Raw genomic sequence first — 25,363 nt, forward strand, 5'->3', positions numbered from 1 at the left:
TCCCTCCTTCTCTCCCTCCCTCCCTCATTCCACCCGGCTGAAGGAAAACAGTTCCCTGCCCTCCCCTGAGGAGGCCTGGGCGCCACCTTCCTGCTTTGGCCCGGCAACTGGCCCCCGAGTTTTTCGGGCAGATGTCAAGATGCCAGCGGGTTAGCCAGGCCATGGCACGGAGCCCGCCATCCACTGGGCCTAGAGCCGGGAACAAGAATAGATTTGCAAGTTTGTTCAGTGAGGACTTGCTCTAAGAAGGGATACCTTCAACTTTTCGGCTACAATAAGACTAAAACATACTTTCATCAAATTATAAACCAAAAGCCTGAGGTTTTATTCTTATACCAAGGACAATCCTTTGCTCTGGGGCGTTGTCACAGTAGGGGCAGAGAGGGAAGGAAATGACCTTCTTTTGATTATTTTTTTATTATATTACTAGTTCAGCAAATGTATACTGAGACCCTGTCCCTGGCGCCTTGTGAGGTGCTGCAGGTATATCTGTGACAAAACTGACCCACCCCTGCCCTCTGGGACGCAGGGTCTGGTGAGGAAGTCACAAACAATAGATGATGACTCATCAGTGTACCAGTGCTCTGAGTGGGGAAGTCCAGGGCCCACGGCAGGAGGACTTCACCTGGACTGGGAAATCAGGGAGGACTCCCTGGAGGAAGTGGTATCTGCAGTGGGACCTGGAGGATGAATATAAGTTAGCTGAGTAAACGGGAAAGGAAGACTGTCCCAGGCAAAGGGAAGGATCTTTGGGAGGGTTTTGGAGTTGGGGGGAGGAGGGCGGGGAGCAGGAGGGTGAAGCATTGGAGGAACTGAGAGGGCCTTAGAGTTTCAGAGTGGCTGATGGCAGGGGAAGCCCCGGGACACAGACCACATCCTGGGCACTGTGCGGGTGGGCTGGATACCACCTTCCCACGCACAGCGGAGGCAAATTAAGGTCAAGGTCGCTTGGCTAGTGGAGACAGGCTTCCAAAGCCCCGAGCTGTTTGCACTTTACCAGCTTTTCCCCACACTCCGCCCGCACCCCACCCACCCCGTCAACTCCTAGGAGGTGACTGATTTCACTGAGGGACAGCAGAGGAGCTGGTCCTTCCCTCTCTGTTGTCGACTGAAAAATATATACAACCTAAAAGTTGAGAATTATGTTTTATTCAACGGACAAACTGAGGACTCACGTGCAGAAGACAGCCTCTCGAGAGCTCTGAGGGACTGTTCCAATGAGGTCAGGGAGGAGCCAGGATATGTAGAAGTTTTAGCAACAAAGACCAGGTAGTCGGAACATTGAAAGAATACTGTTAAAGGAAAACAGACATCTCAAGTTGGTGAATTTTGCGCTTTTCTGCATATGGGAAGATGCAAGAGTCTGGGCTCATTGAAATCATTCCTTTGATACCCACCTTAACTCTCTAGGGCCAGTATCCTGCTCTTCTCCATCCTGAATCCCCTCAGGGGGCAGCGTCTGTGGCTGATGGCTTGACGGCCACAACCCCTTTGCTTACTGACACGCAGGCAACATTCCTTGTCCACACACTCCTTAGCCCAAGGGGTATCCGAGGCCGACATGTCATCCCAAACCCCTGGGTACCAGAAAGCTCACACGGCCACGAAGTTGCCCTTCCTTATCGAGGACACCCCTTTCTAGATAAAGAGAGGTGTCTCTGGGCCTCAGTCGTCAGTTGGAGGCAATGACATTTCTCCTGCCTGTGGAAGAGGCAGCTGCCTGTTATGACGACCGGCTGAGGTAGAGACTGAGGAGATGGAGTGGACGTGAGAGATCCCTAGACCCTCGGGAGGGCTTTGCCACGTCCGCTCTGGGCCTGACTCGGTGGGAGGGGTCAAGGGCAGCTGGGACCGTCATCTCCACAGCCACCCCTTATCAAGTGCTCGTCACCTTCCAGGCCCTGAGCAAGGGCTTGGCACGTAATCATCCTCACGGACTGCTGTGAGGGTGCCTGCTCTCGTGACCTCAGACTCAGCGTTGGTAAGAAACGTCCCCCGGGTCACATGGGGTAGGTGACCAGAGCCAGAGAAGTGGTTTTCCAGGGGGCTCCCCACTGCACCCACGTGCCCACACAGGTTGATCTGGGGACTCAAGGGCAGGCCCTCTTCCTACTGGCCAGGCCGATGGGTCTGAGAGTTAAGCCTCTCCCTGCGGATGTGCAAGGCTCGCTTCAGAGAGAAAAGATGAGTCCAAGGCCGTGATGGAGTGAGTGTGTGTGTGTGTGTGTGTGTGTGTGTGTGTCCTCCCTGCCAAAGCTGTCGCTTTTCTCGGGCAGATGGAGTGTGGGGATGAGGAGGAAGATAATGAAATCTTAAAAAAAACCCAAGAAAACAAAAAAAAACCAGGCTGATTTGTCAGAGGCCAGGCCCGTGTTTCTACCTTTCTGGTTTCCCAAGTTTCCAGGCTGCTGCCCTGGCCTGGGTAGTGCGCGGCTTCTCCCACATGGAAGCCTGGCCTCCCACCCATGTCTCTCCATTGTGTCCTCCCTCAGGGGGAGGGCCCTTTTCCTCAACATACTGTAACTTGTCCCCGTGACCAGTAGGCATTCATGGGCTTTCAGGTGCTGGGGCCTGAAGAGGGACACCCACTGTGGACGTGGTGGGCAGGGATCACAATGCCTGCCTTATGGGGGCTGGTGAGGCCCGCCACCGAGCCTGGGAGATCAAAGGCCTGGGAACTGAGTCCCCAAGAAAGGACCGCCTCCTCCAGGCTTTGCTTCTCTCTGGGGGGTTGAAAGGAGCTGCCATGGCTGGCTCCGGAGCAGGGGGATGAATGCCAGGGCTCAGCGGGGCGCCCAGGGAGTGAGGGGGGAACAAAGACTCCCCTCGCCATACCCCATGTGACAGGCAGGAGGAGGCCTGGAAGTGGGTACAGGAGGTGGCAGGGCCCAGCCCCTCTCCCTGCTCCAAGGGCCCCCTTGCAGGGGAGGGACCAGTTTTTAGGCCCCAGCGGGAGATCCACAGCTTAGCCAGTCCCTTAATGGAAATTTCCTTCTCTGAGTGGCAGGGCCCAGCTTTCCCTGATGCAAATAAAGAAAAAGAGGGGAAAGAGAGCAAGCAGCCACAGTGTGGGGAGGCCACTATCAGCTCCAGGCCTACGCTTCAGATTTAAGGCCTCCCAAGTGGCCCTAGCGGGGTCTGACCTCGCCAGGGACACAGCTTGGCGTATACTTGTCCTGGGGTTGGCTCTGGAATCTGGTGGGAGCTTCGTAAGGACACACTGTCTGCCCAGGGGACTCACACAGCCCAGCGGCCCCTGTGGTCTCGGCTGTGCCCACACCCAGTCTTGGGAGCCAAAACATTCCACCCAGAAAGCAGGAGGAAGAGCTGGAGGCCTCTCAGTCAGCGTCAGGGAACAGCCCTACGGAGAGAGGTGAGGCCAGCCGCAGAAGGAGCAGGGCCCTGGAAACCACAAGGGCTGGGCTTCAGCTGTGTGCCCTGGAGTAAGTTACTTAACGTCTCTGAGCTGCAGAGGGCCGAGCACAGAGGAGGAAGAAGACGGCCTGTCTCAGGGCAGGGCCCAGGCAGAGCTGCCACCTGCTGTATTATGGGCCCCAGACAGGATGGCCTGGGGCCTGTGGAATCACCCCAGGTGAGGAGTTGTGTGTGCCTCCCCTTCCCTTCTCTGGACCCCAGACCACATTCTGGCCCTTGCCATGGTGTGTAGTCATGGCCTGATTATTTGTTGGTCTCCCCCTTAGACCGGGAGCTTGTTGCACGTGGCTCACCTGTATCCCAGGCCTGGCATAGACCTCCCCTCCGAGGGAGGGAATAAATGAACCGCCAGCTGGGGTGCAGTCTGTCCATCCCTCTCAAAGGAGCAGGCCCATCTAGAAGGACCCCGCTTCATGACTCCTCCTCCTCTGAATCCCCAGAGTGCTCTGTCTGTAGCCCTGCCCTGCCACTTGGCACTGATTTGCGTGCAGGCCTCCCAGAGGTCAGGAGCAAGGGCTGTGCTGTCAGCCTTGGGTTTGAATCCCGGTTTCATCACTAATCGTGACTGTAAAATGATTTAGCATCTCAACCTCAGGTTCCTTTTCTGCAGAATAGTTAGCAGGAGATCATGTCAGTGAAGCTTCTCCTTTTTTGCTACAGTGCAGAGTAGATGCTCAGTTAATGATTGTGCCTGAGACCCTACCCCTCTCCAACGCACACACCCGCTGCGCTCCAGCCCCTGTGCAGGCCCCACATCAGATTTACATTTCTCTTGCTGTCAGCAGTGTGCACAGCATCTTGCACAAAGTTCAAGATGTGTTTGCTGAAAGAGGGGGCAGATGTCATGGGGACCCCCTCCTCCAGGCTGGCCGCCCTCCCTCTGGCTCCGTCTCTCCGCAGCAGCCCAAGTGGCCTCTCTTGTCAGTTTGCTGCCTGTTGAACCCTCCAGGGCCTTTGGGGTGCTGAACTAACGGTGTGAGAGAGATGGGCAATGCCCAAGTCCCCATCTGTGACACCTTGCTAGCTCGTTCTACTATGGAAATCATCAAACGAATTCTTTCCCCCAGAGCTTCTGTGTGTGTCCACCATGCACATCTGTCCCCCAGGCCCTCACCTCATCCCATGTCCTGGGCCTGGGCTTTGTCCTAGTTTTTTTCCTCTTCCTGGATCTGCACGTAGTAAATGCTCACCGAACAGTCCAGCCCAGTCTCCTGCCAGGCTGGCTGTAGGGCCACAACCTGGGTTTTGCCACTGCCAACCTAGAGTGTGCTTGCTTTTAACAGCAGCAGGAGAGAAATGAATTGTTTTCAAGGGCATTTTTTAAAGGATGGTTCTTTAATGAGGCCCCTGTTTCTTTGAACTCTTCCGGTGCTTCTGCTTTATAGTTATCGATTTTTGTGATCATAAAAGTAATACATGGTTATTGTAAAAATGTGGGAACATTATAGAAATGTGCGGCTTGGCACGTACGAGCACCCACGCTTCAGAGAGGACCTCTGCCGACGTCTGGCATCAATTCTTCTGTCCTGGTGGCTCCTTGGCATTCTGTCTCCTATTCATTCTTCCCCAGAGAAGGGGCTGATGACGCAGTCTCTGTCTGGCACTAGTGGAGGCCGTGTTTGCTGTTACCTGACTTCAGAGAGTGGGCCGGTTCAAGGGCAGCGGCGGAGCCCTGAGAGGCAGTAGTGTGTAGTGGGGAATGTCTGGGCACTGCCATTTAGAGCCTCAGAGGGTTGGGCCAAGTCTCAGTCTTCCTCATCTGAGCAATGGGGATGATGAGAGCCGTCCTAGTGTTTCAGAGGGAGGTTGGGACTCAACAGTGAGACGGCAGATGGGAACACACTCAGTAAGCTCTAAACTCTATGTATTATTATTTGGTTTTGAGAAATATCAGTAATTGCTGTTCGCACCAAACAGCTCCCTTGGGGCTCTGAGCCAGTAGTCTCGGTGAACTTAGTCCTAAGGGTTAGGATTTCATTCTCTTGTCATTGTTTATACCTATGTGTGTGTGTGTGTGTGTGTGTGTGTATGTATGTATACATATAGACACACGTATGTATATACATATGCACATATACGTAAATACATATGTGCATATATGGACATGGAAAATTGTCCAGTGATGGGAACTGCTGAGAGCTTTGCAGCTCGACATGGCAGCCTCCCTGCGATGCCCATCTAGGAGCATGTGCTGAGAGCATGTATCAGGGCCTCCAGATCCATGGGGAGAACTGAGAGTAAACTAGAGCAGCATGGGCCGAGTGTCCCCAAGGCCAGTGTGTGACCAGCGAGCACTGTCTGCTCTCCCTTTAGAGACTAGTTTCCCCCTCCCCCTCTGTGATCCTGTCAGGGGTGGTGGGAGCACCAGCGCGGTCAGCCCTTCTTCATTTCTCCCCACGGCATCCCCTGCTGAGAGAGGGATGTGTTAGGGGTCTTTGGGGTCCCAGGGATGAGGGAGCTGGGGAAAGCAGTGACACACGCAATGGGGTGGGCAGTTGGAAGGTTGGGAGACATGTGCACTGGCAGGAAGGGGGCCAAAGAAAAGGAGAAAAGGCTTTGACCAGAACCTACCGTTTCTCAGCCCTCCATCCTCATCTCCTCTGCCTCACTGGGGTCTTTCATCCAGTTTGTGATGCAGACTCAGTGCCTGAGCAGGAGAAGAGGACAGTGCCTGCAGAGGAGGCTTCCCTGGGACCTTGGGGATGCAGGCTTACCCTGGTCCCTACTCCGGCCACACTGTAGGTCTCTGGGCTGGCCTGGTCCTTGTGAAGGTGGGAGATGAGAGGCCCTCAGAACTGGCTGTTGCTGGTACATGTGCTTCCTCCTTTGGACTCTTCTCCCTGGATTTGAACCCCATGTATTTGGCTTGTCCTTCCCACGAGATGCTCAGTCTACTATCACTATGTGTACTTTGTGTGGGCAGCTTGCAAGAGTGAGGTCTGGAGTGAGACAGACCTTGTTTGCATCCCAGCTTTACTACATTCTTTCCGTGTGAGCGTAGGCTAGTTACTACCTCTCTGATATTCATATTATCTCCCACTTTACAGATGAGAAAACAATCATAACTTAGGTTCAGTTTAAGGAGGATTCAAAAGACAAAAGCATGTCGAGGTTGAGCATATTTTCTAGAATGTGGTGAGAATTCAAGAAGCAGCAGTTTTATAATAATTCCTGTCCAGCCCTCTCTCTGTCTTCCTCAGTGGGGCCATCCACGGAGCGTCACCCATTCTCTGGTGCTGTGAAAGGCTGGTTGAATCCAGAGTGTTGACTTGAACAGAACACTGACCTGCTGGGAGCGTTGATAGTCCTGCTTCAGGACGATCTGGAGGACGTCCCACTGCCCTCGCTTTGATAGCCGAGCCCCCACCCCCCACCCCAGTTACCTGTTCCTCCGGACTTAGCTTAGGAGGCCTTTTCCACTTCCTGTGTTGACACTGCAGAGGGCACGTCATGCTGAGTAGAGCCGAGGGCTTCTTTTGGCAGCTGGTCCCGGGTCTTCAGAGGAGACTGGTTGAAAGGGAATTGAGGGCAAATCCAGTGAAGCTCAGGCAGCAGCGGGGAAAGCGGGGGAGACTCCCTTGGACCTAATCAATCATGCAAAGTCCTTTGGTGACCCCTACTGTGGGGGGCAGTATCAGGCATAAACAAGCAAAGTTACAACAGAAGCCTTTAGACGTAGCCCAGTTCTTCCCCTACGTTTCAGGGCTTCATCTAAAGCGCTCTCTGAAGGTGGGGCCACCACCTCCCTCTTCCCCCAAATTCATTAGAAGCTTTTGACTCCCACTATCCCCTCTGCAATCACAACCTTCGCTGGTCTTTCTCTTGCAGCCAGGCGCCACTCCAGGGCCCGGCCCAAGGTCACGCTCTTGAACTACGCCTGCCCGATGACCACCGTCAGCCGGCCCCTGAACGAGATGGCCCTGACCCCTCTGACGGAGCAAGAGGGGGAGGCCTACCTAGAGAAGTGTGGCAGTGTCCGGCGACACACGGTGGCCAATGCCCACTCGGACATCCAGCTGCTGGCCATGGCCACCAGGATGCACTCGGGCTTAGGGGAGGAGCCTGGCGGCGAGGACAAGTGCCTGCTTCTGCCACCCAGCTTCCCGCCGCCCCACCGGCAGTGCTCCAGTGAGCCCAACATCACTGACGGCCCCGACGAGCCGGAGCAGGTGGCAGCGGGCAGCCAGGAGGACTCAGAGCTGAACTGTGCATCCCTCAGCTGAATGCCCGCCTCTGGGGCCTCCCAGATCCTGCCTGGCCACCAGGATGAGGGCGGCTTCATCCCTGAGGACCGCCGAGCGGAGCTCTTCCTTTGGGCAATGCCGCCTTATGCCTTTCCAGGTACAGGCTAGTCTGAGCGCCCTAGGGCAAATCCCCGTCGTGAGCCTCTCCATTTTTGGGACTGTGACCACCTACCTCTTGGCGGCCACACAGATCCAACTGCCTAATGTTCACCTTCTGACTTTCAGCCTTGCCTGCCTGACTCAACTCAAATCCTCCTCTCTGGGCTTTTCCCCGCAGATATTGGACTATCTGATCCTCCCAGCCCTATATCGCAGTGCCCCTGGCGTTCCTATAGCAGGAAGTCGTCCGACCCACACACACAGCCAGCAAGGATGTGTTAGCATGTGGAGTTCCCCTTGAGGGTCCTTGTGATACAGAGGCCGATGGGTGAAAAGAGGCAGTAGAGAGGTACCTCTTCTCTCCGTCTTGTGTGGAGTAAAAGTAGACTGCAGCCCTTCCCAAGCCTGACTCTGGGAATGCAGCTTTCATTTCAGTTTCAGAATTGCTGGGAAAGAGTGGCCCCACTGGTGGGTGAGGGTCCATCCTCACCTATATCCAGACCCTATGTGCTGCCTTTGGCTTTTGGCCCAGGAGGGCCACAGTGCTGGAGGAACCCCGTCTTTGATTAAGCCTCAGCATTCCCCTCTCAGGCTTCCTCCCCGACTCAAGGAACTAACCTTCCCAGTGGAGTAGCTGGTGCCTTCCTCCCTTTCTCATTTCAGAAACCGACCCTTTTCCTATTGTGGGGAACGGGCCAGCTGATACCAACCAACCAGTCTGTTCCTGGATTTGACTTGAATTTTTTAAATGTGCGTAGTTTCAAAAATAAATTGCTTGCAAGTATTTGCACGTAGGATCTTGCACCGCTCATTTCCAGTGGGGTGTTTCTTCAAACTGAAAAATAGCAAACCCCCTACCCTAGGAAAGGAGACTGGAAGTGGTCCAGGGTGAAAGTGATCCGTGGTGGGCAGGGCTCAGAGGCCGCAGAGCTCTGGAAGCAGCTGGACTTGAATCCAGTGTGGCCTGTGTTTGTGAGTGTTGTGGTTTATAGGAAAAGCTGCATTGAGATAGAGAGACTCAGCTTGCCTCATGAGCAGAGAGTTCTAGCAAATGGGATGTCTCAGCGCTCTACAGTGCAGGGAGCTGGGAAAGATGTGGGCAGGACCTTTTGGAGAGATGTCCATTCCCTGTGATTAAAGAAGTGCCTGGAATGTATAACCTGTGGGGCCTTGAAATGTTTTTTGGGGCAGCAGGCTTTGGTACTGTGCTATATATGTATCCTCAGCACTCCTCCCTCCATCCAGGTCTGGGCTTTTTATCTCCTTTGACCTCCCTGTTCTTTTTGTATTTGCCTGTTGGCCCCGCTGATAACAGCTCCAGAAAAAAGAGACGGCCCCTGGGCCCTTCTGGCACCTTCTAGGCATCCTGTTAATCTTTGGAAACTTTGTTTATGAAATGTCAGAGACATGAGCCAGTTTGGCTTCCAATATGGCAGGAGGTGGCCGGGAGAGAAAGAGGACAGTTTAAGCTGCCAGCAGAGGAGGAAACCTTCTAAGCTCATCTAAGCCTTGACAGCATTTCCCTTCTGGGTGAAGATTTGAAATATGACTAGAGTCATGCTTTTGATGGCCTTTGATTTGGAAATTTTGTTTAAAAAGTTGTTTGGTTTTCATCCTTTTAAGAGATTGATGGAAGAGAAATGTCCAAAGGAGATCTTCTGAGAATTTCAAACAAAAAATAATCTGTGTACGCATTGGATAAAGTCCACAAATTCACTAACAGGTATCAGTAGGTAACAACATGATGATTTATTTAACTGATGGCTTCTGTCCTTATTGGTACACTTAGCACTTGGGACTAGTATTTATTGATCCAGGCCAAATAATTAGTCATGCTTGGGTTTGCTTTCTTAGTTTACAACCTGAATGATATATGTCTTTAAATGCTTTTTCCACACACTAAATGCCCCTGATGGGGACAGCAGTCATCAGTTAAATATGTAAGCTCTTAGGTTGAGAATGGGAGTGTCAGTACAGACCCAGTGTACTTAATTGCTAATGAATGTTAGCCAGTTTACAACTTTACCTTTGATGTACACACCTGATATTTGTACAGTATTTCACACTGTACATATAAAAATTGTGCTGATGTCTGTGAGCATTCTAGCCATCAGAGCTATTGCAAGAGCAACAACTGTAGTGTTGTTTTTTGTTTTTTTGTTTTTTAAAAAAATTTTATTATTAGTTTTGGCTGCGTTGGGTCTTTGTTGCTGCGCATGGGCTTTCTCTAGTTGTGGCGAGCGGGGGCTACTCTTCGTTGCGGTGTGCGGGCTTCTCATTGTGGTGGCTTCTCTTGTTGCGGAGCACGGGCTCTAGGTGCGCCGGTTTCAATAGTTGTGGCACGCAGGCTCAGTAGCTGTGGCGCACAGGCTTAGTTGCTGCACGGCATGTGGGATCTTCCCAGACCAGGGCTTGAACCCATGTCCCCTGCATTGGCAGGCGGATTCTTAACCACTGCGCCACCAGGGAAGTCCAACCGTAGTGTTTTTAACCACTTTTTCTCCCCTTCACAAGATGATTAGTTTTCGTTATTTAAGCTGGCATCTTCCGGTGGCTGAGGTTTAATGACAGGAAATGATCACGACTCTTAAACTCCGAGTGGGCTCAGAAACCAAAAGCCTTTCATGCTGTCTGTTTCCAAAATGGAGTCAATAAACATCATTTTGTACATGCTGCCCTGTTCCCAGGCTGCGTGTCTTGATTGAATTTGCAAGCGCAGAGCGTCCGTTAGATGTTTTCTGCTTCCTGTCCTCACACTCCCTGTGTGAGGAGCCTGCCTTCCCTGGCACCATGTTCCGTTTCCTGTTGCCCCCACCGCAGGGTTAGGCAGCAGCCTGACCTCAGCCAGTCTCCCCTGGGCTTGGCTTGCCATCCTTGTCTGGATTGGCAAGTCATTTCCTGGAGGAACAGCCCGTCTGCAAAGGAGCTTGGAAAACACCGAACAAAGTCTGAGAAGGCAAGGCCTCTTCTGAAGCCAGCTTGGTCTCTTTCCTGAGTGTTTGACCTGGAGGGAGCACTTACCGTATTTACTCGTGAACCATCTCCTCGTGTATGCCCCTTCGGTTCTGTTGGGCAGAGGCAATTTATTTATTTATTTTTTAAATTTTTATTGGAGTATAGTTGATTTACAATGTTGTGTTAGTTTCAGGTGTACAGCAAAGTGAATCAGTTATACATATACATATATCCCGCAGAGGCAATTTATAATATTTTACTCTCCACGTATATTGGGTTGGCCAAAAAGTTCATTCGGGTTTTTCCATACGAGCCTATGGAGAACCCGAAGGAACTTTTTGGCCAACCCAGTATTTTCTTGGGAGGGCTGCAGCAGTGTTAGCTTGAGACCTCTGAAGGCTTTGTAAGAGGCTTCAGAGAGGTGTGACCTGAACTGATTGAAGATCCTGGAGGAGGTCAAGGAGAGCGTTCACATTTTTTATTGTGCCTTCAGAGGCTGGAAGTATGAACTATGAACACTGAGCGTTCTGCCTTGGTAGATTTCATGCCATTGGCGCACAACCTGTATTCACTCAGCCAGCCACTCATCTTCCGGCCAAACATTTGTGGAACTGCCACTGCTTTGTAGGCACTTGTGGGTGCTGAGGATGCAGTGATGGATAGATAACCTACGTGCCTGCTCTCTTGGAGCTTACCACTGAATGCGGGAAGGCTGGCTATCAGGTCAACACAGGCATTTCAAAAAATGAACAACACTGGATGACATAAAATGGCAAAATGCAGTGACTAGAGGGTGATGTGAAGGTGACCCTAGGTCAGGTGGCTAGAGAAGGTCTCTCTAAAATTGGAGCCAGCTTTACAACCTGCTTTTGTTCCTGCTTGCTGCCATAATAAATTACCACGAATAAGTGGCTTAAAACAGCGAACACTTATAATCTCACAGTTGTGTAGGCTGGAAGTCTGACCTGGGTCTCACTGGGCTAAAAGTCAAGGTGTTGGCAGGGCTGCATTCCTTTCTGGAGGCTCTGCGGGAGAATCCATTTCATCGCCTTTGCCTGCTTCTAGGGGCCACCCATATTCCTTGGCTCGTGGCCTCTACATCTTCAACACCAGCAACAATGGGTTGAATCCCTCATGCCAGCCTCCATTCTGCCTCCCTCTTCCACTTTTCTTTTCTTTAATTAATTATTTATTTATTTTTGGCTGTGTTGGGTCTTCGTTTCTGTGCGAGGGCCTTCTCTAGTTGCGGCAAGCAGGGGTCACTCTTCATCGCGGTGCGCGGGCCTTTCACTGTCGCGGCCTCTCTTGTTGCAGGGCACAGGCTCCAGACGCGCAGGCTCAGTAGTTGTGGCTCACGGGCCCAGCTGCTCTGCGGCATGTGGGATCTTCCCAGACCACGGCTCGAACCTGTGTCCCCTGCATTGGCAGGCAGAGTCTCAACCACTGCACCACCAGGGAAGCCCCTCCCTCTTCCACGTTTAAAGACACTTGTGATTCCATTGGGCCCACCTGGATAATCTTTATCTCAAGATTTCTGTGGGCAAGGCCTCTCCTGCCCCCTCTGCTGATGTCTCAGTGGGAGAAAGGCCAGCCACCTGGTATGCTGGGGACCCCGAGAAGATGAGGCTGCGTTGAGCAGGTGGGTGCTGGTCCCCAGGGAGACTGGCCCGCCTAGCCCAGGGGCCTTTAAGCCTGATTTCTACCCACTGGCCCGGACTCCCATGGTGACCATGATTCTGGAGTCCCTCACTCAAATCTCATTTCCCATCTCATATGCCTGTCAGGCCCACACCATCCCTTGAACGCACTTCTATGACTTGGTACTCCCTGTACTGGTCTCCAGATTCCATTTCACCCTATGGACACCCCCCAACTGATCTTTCTAAAATGCAGTCCCTGCTTAAAACTTCTCCCTGGCTTCCAATAAAATGCACACACCTGAACTTGACTCCCCGAGCTGATCCCCACCTGCCTTTCCCGCCTCCTTCACTGCTCCCTGACTGTCCGTTATCCCAGGAAGCTGCCCTCCACCTCCACACCCTCCGCCGTGCCCCTGCTGCTCCCTCTCCCTCATCCAGGTAGAAGCCTCTGCACACTCTCAGGTACTGTCCTGGGAAGGTGAGGATGTGTAGGATTTCTGTTTGCATGCCTGGAGCCTAGCCATACAGAGAGAGATCCAAGTCTTGCGCATTGAATGAATTAATGGGGGTGGTGATAATTCTGATCTCTACCCCCTCCCTCCCAGGTATTTATAGAAAGCACCTTCATCCCCTTTCCTTTCTTCCTCCGTGGGGACCTTCCCCATGATGCTCTCTAGGGATGTTCCAACTGAGGCTGCGCGGCCAGGTGACCCTGTGAGCAAGGCAGGGGCTGGAGGCAGGTCTGAGTCCGTCCCTGTATCCCTGCCCCATCCTGCTCCAGCCAGTGGCTGCCGTGGCCCTGCTGACAGCTACCTCTGTCCACAGGGCTGCTACCTTGCTCCTGAGCCAGCCACCTCTTTCTTGGCCTTTCCCCTTTCTGTCTGCGGTGAGAAATTCCTTTGGAGCCTGGACCTTGTGCCTGAGGGAGAGAGAAAGCCCTTGCTTGTCGCAGGGCCATCTCCTTGAAGAAACCCTCCTGCCACAAAGTAAGAGGGAGCGGCCTAGGCCCCTGTGCTCAGGCAAGAACCTCCTTGTCCTAAGCCCCCTGCCCTCAGGATCCAGCACAGGGGAGGTTCCAATGCTGCCACCCTGGTGTGCCCCGCACCGTGCTGATCCTCGTGGCAACCTTGCAAGGCAGGTGTTCCCTCATTTTGCAGATGGGGAAACTGAGGCTTGGGTTCTTTAAGCGGTGGAGCTGGGACTCAACCCCAGGTTCTTTCACCTCAAATCCAGTGGTCATCCCTATCTATTCCATGGGGGTATCCCAGCTTTAGACAATGAGAAAGCAAAACAGATAAGCCAGGGGCATAATCTCCTTTGCCTGCTGCAAGGTGAGTTGGTTTCAGGGTTTCCAGAAAAGCAGAGAAACAAAGCTGCCTCTCTTGGTCTTCTCTAGCTATTTCTAGAAAACCTGAGAGCAGAGAGTGGGGAGGGGGGCCCAGGAAAGTGGATTCCTTATGTAGGAAAGATTTCAATGGATATTTTTATTAATGAGTTTAATTTTGGCTTTAAAATACTATTCTAATAAGTTTAATAATTAGTAATCGTAATACAATGAATAATTTTGTCTTTAGAATCAATATTCAATTTAAGATACAAGTTAAACTTTTTCAGGATTTTAATTTTATTATCCTACAAATTTTATTATTCTATTTATAAGTCTAGCAGATTGTAGCAATAACTTTGGAGGAGCCTTCTGCATAATGCTTGGTCCTATTTACAAGCTTAGCTCAGCACTTGAAACGCTTTTAAATGCATTTACAAATTTAATATATTAATTTCTTTTTGAAGTACTTCAGTTTTTCTGACAGCATGCAAAATGTTCCCCAATCCTAACTTCTTATAGAAACTAATAAATTAAACTTATAAATAAGGGAAACTTTAAATGTTTTCATACTCTACTTAAACTTTTAGATGTCACCATAAAAAAATCGCAAGTCTAACTTAATTATTCAATTATACATTTTAAAGTGGAATTATAAAACTGTCATTCTAACGGACCTTATTCTCTTAAATATCACGTGTCTAAAATACTAAATAGGCAGTTTGCGTTCTAACATAAAAATATTAGAGCTATAGTTTTGTTTCTTTTAAATCTTTCTCCACTTAAGCCTCAATCTTCCTGGTGTGGTGGTTGTTAAGCGCTTGTCTCAGCCTCGAGACTTTTCTATATTTGGGGATTCTGGGGCTGGGATCCTGCACATCACACAACTGATTGTTAGCTGGGTCCCTGTTAGCTCTGCCAGTGGGGGCCGCTAGAGGGAGCCTGGGAGGCTGGTGGAGTCTCCGCTTCCCGTCCTGTCAGCGTTGCACTGACAGTTGGGTCCGGTGGCAGTAGCTACCTCCAGTTTGCAGGTTTTCCTCCCCCCCCGAACCCGCCTCAACATTCCTGCTCAGAGGCAGCAGCACCGCTGGCCTGGGCCCCCCTCAGACGTCTGCAGCCCAGCTCTCAGCGGCCATCCTCCAACCCTTTACATCTCAGTCACCCCCAGCTCTTCCTTCTAAGGGTGGTCGTTGCCTCCTGCAGTTACTTCTGTGATTCCTCGGTGTCCACTCTTGGCCGTTTTACTTGTTCAATACCTGATTAATAATTCTTTCTATTAAATGCTCTCTGTTAAAATGATGGATGTGGCTTTTGCCCCTGACTAGACCCCAGACTGATGAACCAGGGTTGAAAACTACACGCCTGCTAAAGAAGACAGTAACCATCCCAGTTAACCAAGGTTACGCATTACCAGAAATTTCCTTTGGACGTGAGACTCAGACCTGCAGACATTCGGAGTGATTCTTCTCACCTCCACCTAAGGAAACTGTAGTATTTCAAGTAATTTTGGTGATTGTTCCTCAGCATTCTTGAAATTATGAGCAAAGTGTACTAGGTTCTTGTCAGCATCCCCAAGAGACACTGGGTGCTATTTATGGTTGTTTAGTCAATGACTTCAAAACCTAAAAGAAGTATAAGACAATTGCCTACTTCTTCAGTCTACCTTCAGAAGTATGCCCTTCTCACCAAGTCACTCATTAAATTGGTTCTTAATGTCCTTGGTTTTTCTGGCCTAAGTCTAACCACCTTTGAGAAGAATACTAAGCAATGTAAATATCTTGAACCTAACCGTCTCCTGAATTCTTTCATCTTCTCAGGAACGCATAACTTTTAACAAATACCTAACTTCAGTCTGATATCAGTTATATATCTCAGATAGCTTTGTCTGGGGTCCAAGTTATGAGGTCATTCCATTCTCTGTAAACTGAACTAGGATCAAGTCAATTGCCTGCCAACAGAAACTTTTGCTGCCCACTCCAAAGCAGTTTTGAGAAGAAGGGCTCAATAGGTGGAAATAACATACGGCTTCTGGTTCTGGCCATAGGGGAATGGCTTGTATCAGATGAATCTTTTTGCCAAAATAATTATAAAACCTGGATAAAATATATAAAGCAACTGTTCAAAGGAATTGGAGAGCACCCAGTGCAGGCAGGATCTGAACTGCTATGATCCCTAAGAGAAGGGAAACAAATGAGGCAAAACTTCACATTCAGCCTGGTTTTTCCAAAGGGTTTTTCCCAAAATCACTGATAGAGGTGGGAGTAAGAGGGAGTGGGTGACAGCAGCAAGCAGCAGTCTTACTGTGCTGTGATCAGAGGTTCACGTTGCCAGAGTAGCTGGAACTTGAAGGGAGAATGATGGAGAGGACTAAATGGGAAATCTGCATACTAGGTCCCCTCAAGTTGTTGGCTCACTCCTAAGTTGAGCATGCAGTGAGAACTCCAAGAAACCCAGCAGAAAACAGCAACTGGGACCCTAAAGGGCTGAACAGATTTCAGCTGTTACAGAATGCTGAGGAGACAGAGGTTCAAGTCCCACCAAAGTGGAGGGGCTTTGGCAAACATCCTAGGCTTTTGGTTGAGGCCCAAGAAAGGCCACATTCTGGGAGTAAGGGTCATGACCAATAGCAAGATGGTAGACTAAACTACAATGATATCAGAAATTACATCAAATGTAAATGAACTAAACACGCCAATGAAAAGGCAGAGAAGGTCAGACCAGATTAAAAAGTAACAATATGCTGTTTATAAGAGACACACTTTAAATCTTAGAACAGAGAATGATTGGAAATAAAAGGTTGGAAGCATATACCACATAAATGTTAGCAAAAGAAATTTGGCCTTGCTAATTTAGAATCGTGCAAATTTCATAATGATAAAAGGTCAATTCAAAAGAAATGTATTATAATACGTAAGTTATCATTTATTGGTCACCAACTATATGCCATGCACCAGCCTAAGTATTTTACATTCATTGTTTTGTGTAATCCTCTGAGAAATTTTATGAAGTAAAATGTATCATCCTCATTAGATGAGGAAATTGAAACTCAGAGGATTGAGCAATTTTCCTAAGATCACGTAACCAGAAAATCAGAGAGACAAGATTTAAATCTAGTTTGGTCTGACCTCTTGCCAAAGAGATTTTAATCACTGCTCTGCTTTCTAAGCACCATATTGCTTGTGGTATGCTCGCTTGAACCAGTTGGAGAGGCCCCTGAAAGCACAGGAGTACATTGTAACCTAAGGGGAAGATAATTCTGTGGGGATTCCTGGAATTCTGGACTGGGAACCCTTCAAGAACTAAGATCCTAAGATAGTCTGTTCGACTCTTACACACACACACACACATTCTGTATAAATGTTCTACTCTTCTATGCACATGATCCCTGAAAGGTACAGAGACCTTCCAGTTCATGGACTACTGTGGCCTGACTTCTTTGAATTTCTCAGTCCAAATTCTCAAGAATCTGGTCTAGTTCAAGAATCATGTATCCATCCTTGATTCAGTCAATAGGCTGCTGCTAAGGAGTGCCATCTCCCAGGGTTTCAGATTTAACTCTGTTAAATCCTTCCCTTGGAATTTAAGGGGAGGTTCAGCAGTTCTCAGGGTAAAGGAGAGACTCGTCTCTGAATCCATGCATATGTGGGTAGTGGGAACCAGAGCAGGAAAACCCCAGATAATCCTTCCCAACTCAATTCTAGCACTGGTCTTCCCCCAGATGCTAAGATGCCTGGAGGGGAGGATGGGTGGCAGAGCTAATAAGGGGCCACACCAGAATGTGGACCTAGGGTAGTCCAGCTCCAGAGGCCTTGCTTTTAACCACTATGATAAACTCTTCTTCCACTCTTTGGAAAATGTAATCTAAATTACTAAACCAAATTACAGTCATTGAGAAAAGTGAGAGCTTGCTGGGTGGCCCCTCAAAGCCCCCGATTTTCCACAGGGAAGTTGTTGCACTGGAGGGAAATTCCCTCTTGAGGCTCCCCACCAGTGTGTGAGAGCTGCCCTGAGGCTCGGCCCCCCAAATTGCCCCCAGAGAGCCGGTGAGCACAGGAAGAGAATTAACTCCACAGGGAAACCAGGGCCACTATCTGTAGTTTCATTCTCTTTCTCCTCTGTCCTGCTCCACTGCAGACAGACCTTTTTCTATGCCCAGCAAAACTAGCTGGTGACCTTTGACAAATTCCTTAACCTCTCTTTTCTTCCACAAAATGCAACTAATTATGCCTACCTTGCAAGATTAGAGAAAAAAAAACATATATATGTGCACGCACACACATATACACACATATATACATACTTAACATACACACACATGCATGCATACAGATGGCATAGAAAAGGTCCAGGCTGTCTCCGGGTTAGGTAAAATCATGAGTGTTCATAGCAGCCTTCTGTGTAATGGCCAAAAACTGTAAACCAAAACATCTGTCGATTGATGAATGGCGAGACAAAACGAGATATATCCACACAGTGAAGTTCTACTTGGCAACAAAAAAGGAATAAACTACTGACACATGCTACATCATGGACAGACTTCAAAAATGTCATGCTAAGTGAAAGAGACAGTCATAGGAGACCATACACTGTATGATTTCATTTATATGAAATGTCCAGAAAAGGCACATTTATAGAGACAGAAGGCAGATTAATGGTTGCCTGGGGTGGGGAATCGGAGTGGGGATTAACGATAAATGGGCATCAGGGGTCTTACTGCAGGGAGGAAAATGTCCTAAAACTGATTTATGATGATGGTTGCACCACTTGGTAAAGTTACTAAAAGTTGTTTGAACTGCACACCTGAAATTGCATTTTTCTTTTTCTTTTATTGTGGTAAAATATACATAAAGTTTGTTATTTTAATCTTTTTTAGGTGTATAGATCAGTGGCATTAAGTACCTTCACACTGTTGTACAACCATCACCAGCATCCATCTCCGGACCATTTTCATCTTCCCCAGCTGAAACTCTGTCCCCATTAAACAATTATTCCCCGTTTCCCTCCCCCAGCCCCTGGCAGCCACCACTCTACTTTCTATCTCTATGAATTTGACTGTTCTAGGCTCCTGATGTAAGTGGAATCATACAATCTTTGTCCTTTTGTGACTGGCTTATTTTGATCAGGATAATGTTTTCAAAGTTCATCTATGTTGTAGCATGTGTCAAAATGTCCTTCCTTTTTAAGGCTGAGAAATATTCCAGTGTATGTATGTAGTACATTTTGTTTATTCATTAATCCCTTAATGGACATTTGTGTTATTTCCATCTTTTGACTATTGTGAATAATACTGCTATGAATATTGCTGTGTAAATATCTAGAAACTGGTAGGGTTTGTGATAAGTAAAACATATCTCAATTAAGTTATTTTAAAATAAAACTTTTTTCCAAAATTTAAAGAGCCAATAAATGGTAGATGCTGTTATATCAATAACTTAGAGTGGCAAATTTGATCAATGAAGTGAGTTTTTAAAAATAAAATTAATTTAATAAAAAAGACATGGTTTAGAAAAAGGAAAAACACAGAAAAGTACAAAAAAGAAAAAAAATCTGTAATCTCACTTGGAGATAAACCGTTGAAAGACTACTTTACAAGAACTACCAAATTTTAATTTTACTTGAAATTAGTAGAAGGAACTGAACTGAACTGAAATGAAGAAGTTGCTGAACTTCAGATGTTTATCTAGAACAGAGAGATTCATTCCTAAACTCTCTCTCTACAGGCAAAAAAAAAAGTTATGAGAAAATATTGAGGTTGGGTTGGGACCCATGGTTTTTCTATTTCAGTTCATGTTTCTTAATGGTCAAAGTTTAATCTCCCAGATGGACAACTGTTTCATAAAAATCAGAGGATATTTCTGATGTTTAAAAAAATTAAGTACCTGAAATTTTAGATGAAAAACAAAAGAACAATGTTGAAAACCTCAGCCAACTTATAAGATAAGCTTCTAAGAGAAATTATTAGGGAATGACTAGTTTGTAAGCCAAGTAACTACAAAAATGACAAATCACTTTCAAAGCAGGAGGAAGTGATTGTAGCTAGTGTCTAAAATAAATAAATAAATAAATAAAATAAATCCAAGGAGGTTACACATGAATTCTGAGTATCTGTCAGTTTCCTCCTCCCTTGAATTAACTGGTTCTTGTTTTTGAATATATCTGCTCCAGCCTGAATTTTTTCACCCAGAGGTGTGGAGTCCACACGGTCTATGTTCAGCTGTCTTTATTCACTGCAAGAAAGAATTAACCGCAACTTGAAAATAAGGCAAAAAGTTGGGCTGTATGTCCTTTCAGAGTCACACTGGGGAATTATTTAACAAGTTGCCTGAGGATTATTTAATTTTCTGGGAGAATATTTCTGTTTGACTTTGCTATTTATTATTTGATCATAGCCCAGATACTGCAAAGTTACATGTTAATTTGTATTTTTCTATTTGGTAGGAAAGATAACCCCAAAGGTTATGGCTTTATTAGCCTGCAAGACATTAACCAGTTTCTTCTGTAACCTAGCCATTTTATTCTAACATTCTTTTTCTGTTGTTTTGAAAATGCTTTTCCTGGTAGATTACATAAACTCTTTTTACCCAGATGCTCTTGGAATCAGCTTTACCATCTAATGGTTCCGTCTATTAAATTAATGAGCTGAACAAAACCTTTGACATATTCTGTATTTGAATGAGAGCCATGATTTTACCATCTTCACAATTATACTTTGATTTAGCTGGTAGACCTCAGATCATACGCTCTCCTTCCATCTCCTGTGAAGAGTCACCTGGAGAGCCTGTTTAGAATGCAGATTCCCCAGCCCACTGCTCAAAAAGTCTAATTCTGGGGCTTCCCTGGTGGCGCAGTGGTTAAGAATTCGCCTGCCAATGCAGGGGACACGGGTTCGAGCCCTGATCCCGGAAGATCCCACATGCCGGGGAGCAACTAGGCCCGTGAGCCACAACTACTGATCCTGCGCGTCTGGAGCCTGTGCTCTGCAACGAGAGAGGCCGCGATGGTGAGAGGCCCGCGCACCGCGATGAAGAGTGGCCCCCACTTGCCACAACTGGAGAAAGCCCTTGCACAGAAACGAAGATCCAACACAGCCATAAATAAATAAATAAATAAAATTTAAAAGAGATAAGCAAAACATAAAAAAAAAAATACATGTAGTTCTATGCATTCTCTTAAAAAAAAAAAAAAGTCTAATTCTGGGGGTTTGGCCAGGACCCAATGATATGCATTTTAATAAGCACCCCAGAAGATTCTGAGGCTGATGGTCCTCAGACCAGACACCTTGTGAAAGCCCCCGGTGAACCGTGTGGTGGCGATGGTACTAATGCTGACTTGATTCTCACTGTTCAGCGAGGACAGAGATGACCAGGGTTAAAGGTTGAGGTCTTGGGATGTGCTGGAGTCCAACAGTCCATTTTCCTAAACTTCAACTTGGAGATGGCAGTTGATCTCAAATGTTCATCCACGCATTGGCTGTATCAGAACAGGGGCAGAGGAGTGGGGGTGACCAGGAATCTGAATACATAAGTTGAACCTCGAGAAATTGCTGATACTCAACTCTTTATCGACCTTACAAAAAAGGTGATTTTGTATGGGTCGACCTAATAATTCCTCAGGTGTTTCTAATTTGAAGCTAATTTGGCAACCAAACTGTGAATATGATAGTTGGGGCGTGTAATTTCTAATATGGGGGAAAGTGCTTTGTAGCATTCATCAGACTTAAAGCAAAAAAAATTAAGGACTCTCTTCCCTTAAAAAGCCACAAAGTACACCTTTTTGCATATAATCTAGGGGAATTTATGGACTCCTTAAAAGTGCAAGGACTCCAGGCTAATCCTATTTTACAGATTTCCTTCTGAAGGTTGCTTGCTTTAGGGGTGAAGCTCTGCTGCCCCCTACTGCCAAATGAGGTTCCAGCTGGCTTTGCTCTACGCAGGCCTGTCTTCCAGTTTGGAGTTTTGTAGAAGCTAGAACCTGCTGTCATCTCACACCAGTTGGAGTAGTCCAATTCTAGGCAGGAATGGGCCCCACAGATGTGTTTAATCATTCACACACTGCAGGGAATTCTTGTTAGTGCAGGGTGCAGGGGCATTTTGTGCTTTGATGGAACACTATGCATTGTCTAGTCCAAAGCACACCCTAATGGTTATCAGAGTCTCATTCTAAGGAAGCTACTTTACAGCTCTGTCCTGTAGATAACCGAGAGCAATGCAAAATGATTCTTGTTTCTAGAAACAGAAATTATGTCCTGTGGGGAGAGATTTGCTTGACTTGCCCCCCTCCGCCCCCCGCCCCACACCAAGGAAGAAGCTGGGTTTGCTTCCATTTGGACATTCATGTAAATATTCCTGGTCTCTAGGTGTGTCTGTTCTTTGGGTTCTCATTTGGACGGTTATAGCATCTGCCTGATTCCCTCTTTAAGAGTTACAGAAAATCTTTAACACATGCTCATTTGATATCTGTATGAGAACCGTAATTTGACTCTTTTTTGAAAATTATCCTTTAACAAAGGCCAGGATCATATTAGAGATCTCTGATTCCCATCTGATTCCTTTCCTTGAAAGCTCATAGTCTGATTCAGAAGACAGTCAGTGTTGCCAGCAACTCTTTGAGATATTAAGAAATCCTCCCCTCCTCTCCCTGTACCCCACCTGCCTCTTTCAGGTAGCATGCCACCTCTTTGCCTCAGGGGAGGGAGGTATATGGCAAAAGCAAAACAAAACGAAACAACTAAGGATTCTGTAAATCTTTCTGGGTTTTGTTTTACTAAAGCTTCAGTCCATAGAAGAATTTAGAGCAGTGGAGCAGGAGAGGACCTGAATCTTGGAGAAACAGGAAATGGAGCTTTCCTTCTACGGAACCATGAGGTTCCCTCAGGCTGAGAGAAGGAGAGAGAGGCAGGAGCAACAGGACCAGGCCCTGAGAGGCGAGGCTGCAGGGTTGGGATGGATGGAACAAGAGCAAGGCACAGGCTGGAAGACCCCGCTAACCCCAGTGGACACTTGTGTGCGTGTGTGTGCGTGTGTGTGTGTGTGTGTGTGTGTGTGTGTGAATGAATTTGGCCTCTAGCCTTCTGGGCTATTTAAAACCCTCAGATCTTGACTCATGAGGCAAGCTGCATTCTGTTAAAGTCGTTTGTGTTCTGGGGGCTACATTTTAAAAGTGAAGAAAGAACAGAAAATGTCAGAACGGATCAGGTGTAGTAAAAGCAAGTGTTTCAGAAACCTTTCATGTCAGGTGAGTTGGTGTACATATTATTTATTCATTTATCTCTATCTATCTAATTTACTGTGGGTAGTGAGAAAAAAAAGATTGCAAAACTGATCCTAAAAGCATTAATAAACAGTCGATCTCTGTTCTATCGGTCTAGGTGTATTCAATAAACCTGGCTGGCTTCTTTCCTCTTCTTTCACAATGGCTCCAAAGGAATTTCAGATTAGATTGGAAAAAATTTTACTTTCAGGCTCCTAACTAGTCTAAAGGGAACGACTAGTTACCATCTTTAAGCACTTTTGGTGGGGCTTCATCTACTTTAGCTAGACACCTCAAGAGAAATGACCAGCTGAGGGAAAGGAACCTGGGATTGAGACAAAGAGGCCAGACCTCCTCAGACAGAAGCTCACCATTTTTACATCAACCCCTGCCAGTCAGGATAGAGCAGCCAGGAGGAAGGTGGGATAAGGAGGGGAAGGATTATTTTTCAGGATTTTGAGATCTACTTTTCAGTGCAGTTTTATTATTTATCTTTCAGCAGTATAAATTCTGTGAAGATCAGACTTGCTGACCCACTTTTATATTAAAATGTACAAATCCCTCCCCAGACCAAGCAAACATTTTGTGATTATGCATCATTTTCTGCCACAGCTACAGCTGTCACTTTAGAATGCAATCCTACTCCTGCTGGTCCCTTAATTACAAAAGTTAATTTTGAAAATGTGACAACAGCGTAACAGACATCCGTAAGAATGGATTAGAAGACAGACGCGTTGTTAAACACAAATGAAGACCACACTTGAAAACTCCCTGAGCAGACACAACCAGTTTGGTCATACAAGAAAAGCTTAATTTAGCTTATTTTGCAAGACAAGCAAGGCTAACTTGACTTGAGTCACTTCTTGCTTATGCCTCTGAAAATCATAAGCAAAACTTAAACTGTTCCCCAAAATTGCTATGAAGTAACCACTAACCAATTTCCTTTCATTTAAGAAAATTCTAATATTGTAACCAATGACTGTGAAGAATAAGCATTGTCTCCACACTAGATAAGCTGCATTATAACAATAGACAGGAGGGGTTAGGTGTGTCAGTCTGGCATTTGTTTTCATCTAAATTAATATTCAACAAGATCCCAATCAAGGAGCACTGTTTTGGTCATATCTTTGCAACCACTAAGATGCTATCTAAGGTAAAAACTCTAAGTGCCTTTGGAGATAAACGTGAATCTACATTCATCACCTGGGCTTAGAAAGGACAGAGCACACTTATCTGCTAAATGGAGAAGAGACCATCGACCTGATGGAGGCCACCTGAGGCCGGGCTGGCAGGAGCAGGGCTGGTGCTGTGTGCGGTGTGGGTTGATGCTCGGGGAGCAGAGGAGGGTGTGGCAGTGAATCGGGACGACTGCGTTAAGCCCGGCCCTTCCACACAACCTGTTCTTAAACTGAACACTGATTTTCTATCTTTCTGTGTTGAATGTCTGCCTCCTCCCATCTTTGTATTCACCACCACCCCCCCCCCCCCCACAAAACACATTATTTTCAGAGTTCAGATGGATTAGGAAAACACAAATTCTGTGGCAATAGTAAGTTCTAAGCAACAGCGGGTTTTTGATAAGACACTTTGACCATTTCCCATGCTTCAACTTTTCAAAAGTCAGAGTTCATTCCGTAGCTTGTCATACAGTTAGAGAATTATGAGAGCCTCCCCGGATTCACAGTGTATTTTTTCTTTTCTTTTTTTTAAGTCAAGTGTCTTTCTTAATAGATCCAAGCATTAATAAATGTTACCCATTACTTAATAATATCTAAATTTCAAATTCTAGTCCCCACTTTACAAGTAGATAAATGGACACGAAGAGAAGTGATTTGCCTGTGGTCAGTCAGGAATAAAATCTAAATCTCTTAGCTCCTAATTTACTGGTTTATACGCTAAATTACCCTGCCTCTTCAAGCCCTCTGGGAACATAATCCTGGAACGCTGTATAAGCAAAATGGGGCCAAAATTGCACTCTCACCAGAGAAATTAATTGGATAATTAATCAAGTGTGGAAATAACATTAGAATATTCTGTACAATTGATCAAGGACTTTCAAATAATTCTATTATAAAAAACATCCCTTCAGGCAAAATAAATAAGATTGAAATTCAGCATGACAGATTTACAAGTTTAAAACTAGCTTAAAGGACGGACTACAATTTTAGCTATAATGCAAATATGTTTCCCCGAGGAGCTTAAGACAACTCAATTAAAGGTGTTCAATATCTTAGCAGTGTGATTTTTAAAGAGAAACCCACCTTAAGAAGTCTCATTAAAAGGAGCATCTCTGAAGTGAGAAGGCAAATGTAACAAAATGCTATTTGTGGATTCCAGGTGGTAGATGGCCATTGTACAATTCTTGCCACAATTCTGCATGTTTGAAAAATTTCATAATAAAGTGCTGGGGGAAAAAA

The 25,363-nt window shown here is 47.0% G+C and overlaps 1 protein-coding gene across 3 annotated transcripts in view; it reads left to right on the plus strand.

Moving 5' to 3' along the window:
* PRR5L (proline rich 5 like) overlaps nt 1-18,572 on the plus strand; it is an 81,359-nt gene extending 62,787 nt beyond the window's left edge. The window contains exons 9-10 of one of the 3 annotated variants that reach the window (XR_005021035.1): nt 7,264-7,776; nt 15,023-18,572. Coding sequence is in view for 2 of the 3 variants with exons in the window: in XM_036862179.1 (XP_036718074.1) it covers nt 7,264-7,658 (395 nt within the window). In the remaining variant the exon portion in view is untranslated. Of the gene's footprint in view, nt 1-7,263; nt 9,908-15,022 lie in introns of those variants that run through there. The other 2 variants (XM_036862179.1, XM_036862178.1) reach the window with 2 other exon arrangements.
* The last annotated feature ends 6,791 nt before the right edge of the window (nt 18,573-25,363 follow it).

Source organism: Balaenoptera musculus, chromosome 8 (assembly GCF_009873245.2).
Source record: "Balaenoptera musculus isolate JJ_BM4_2016_0621 chromosome 8, mBalMus1.pri.v3, whole genome shotgun sequence".
NCBI lineage: Eukaryota > Metazoa > Chordata > Mammalia > Artiodactyla > Balaenopteridae > Balaenoptera > Balaenoptera musculus.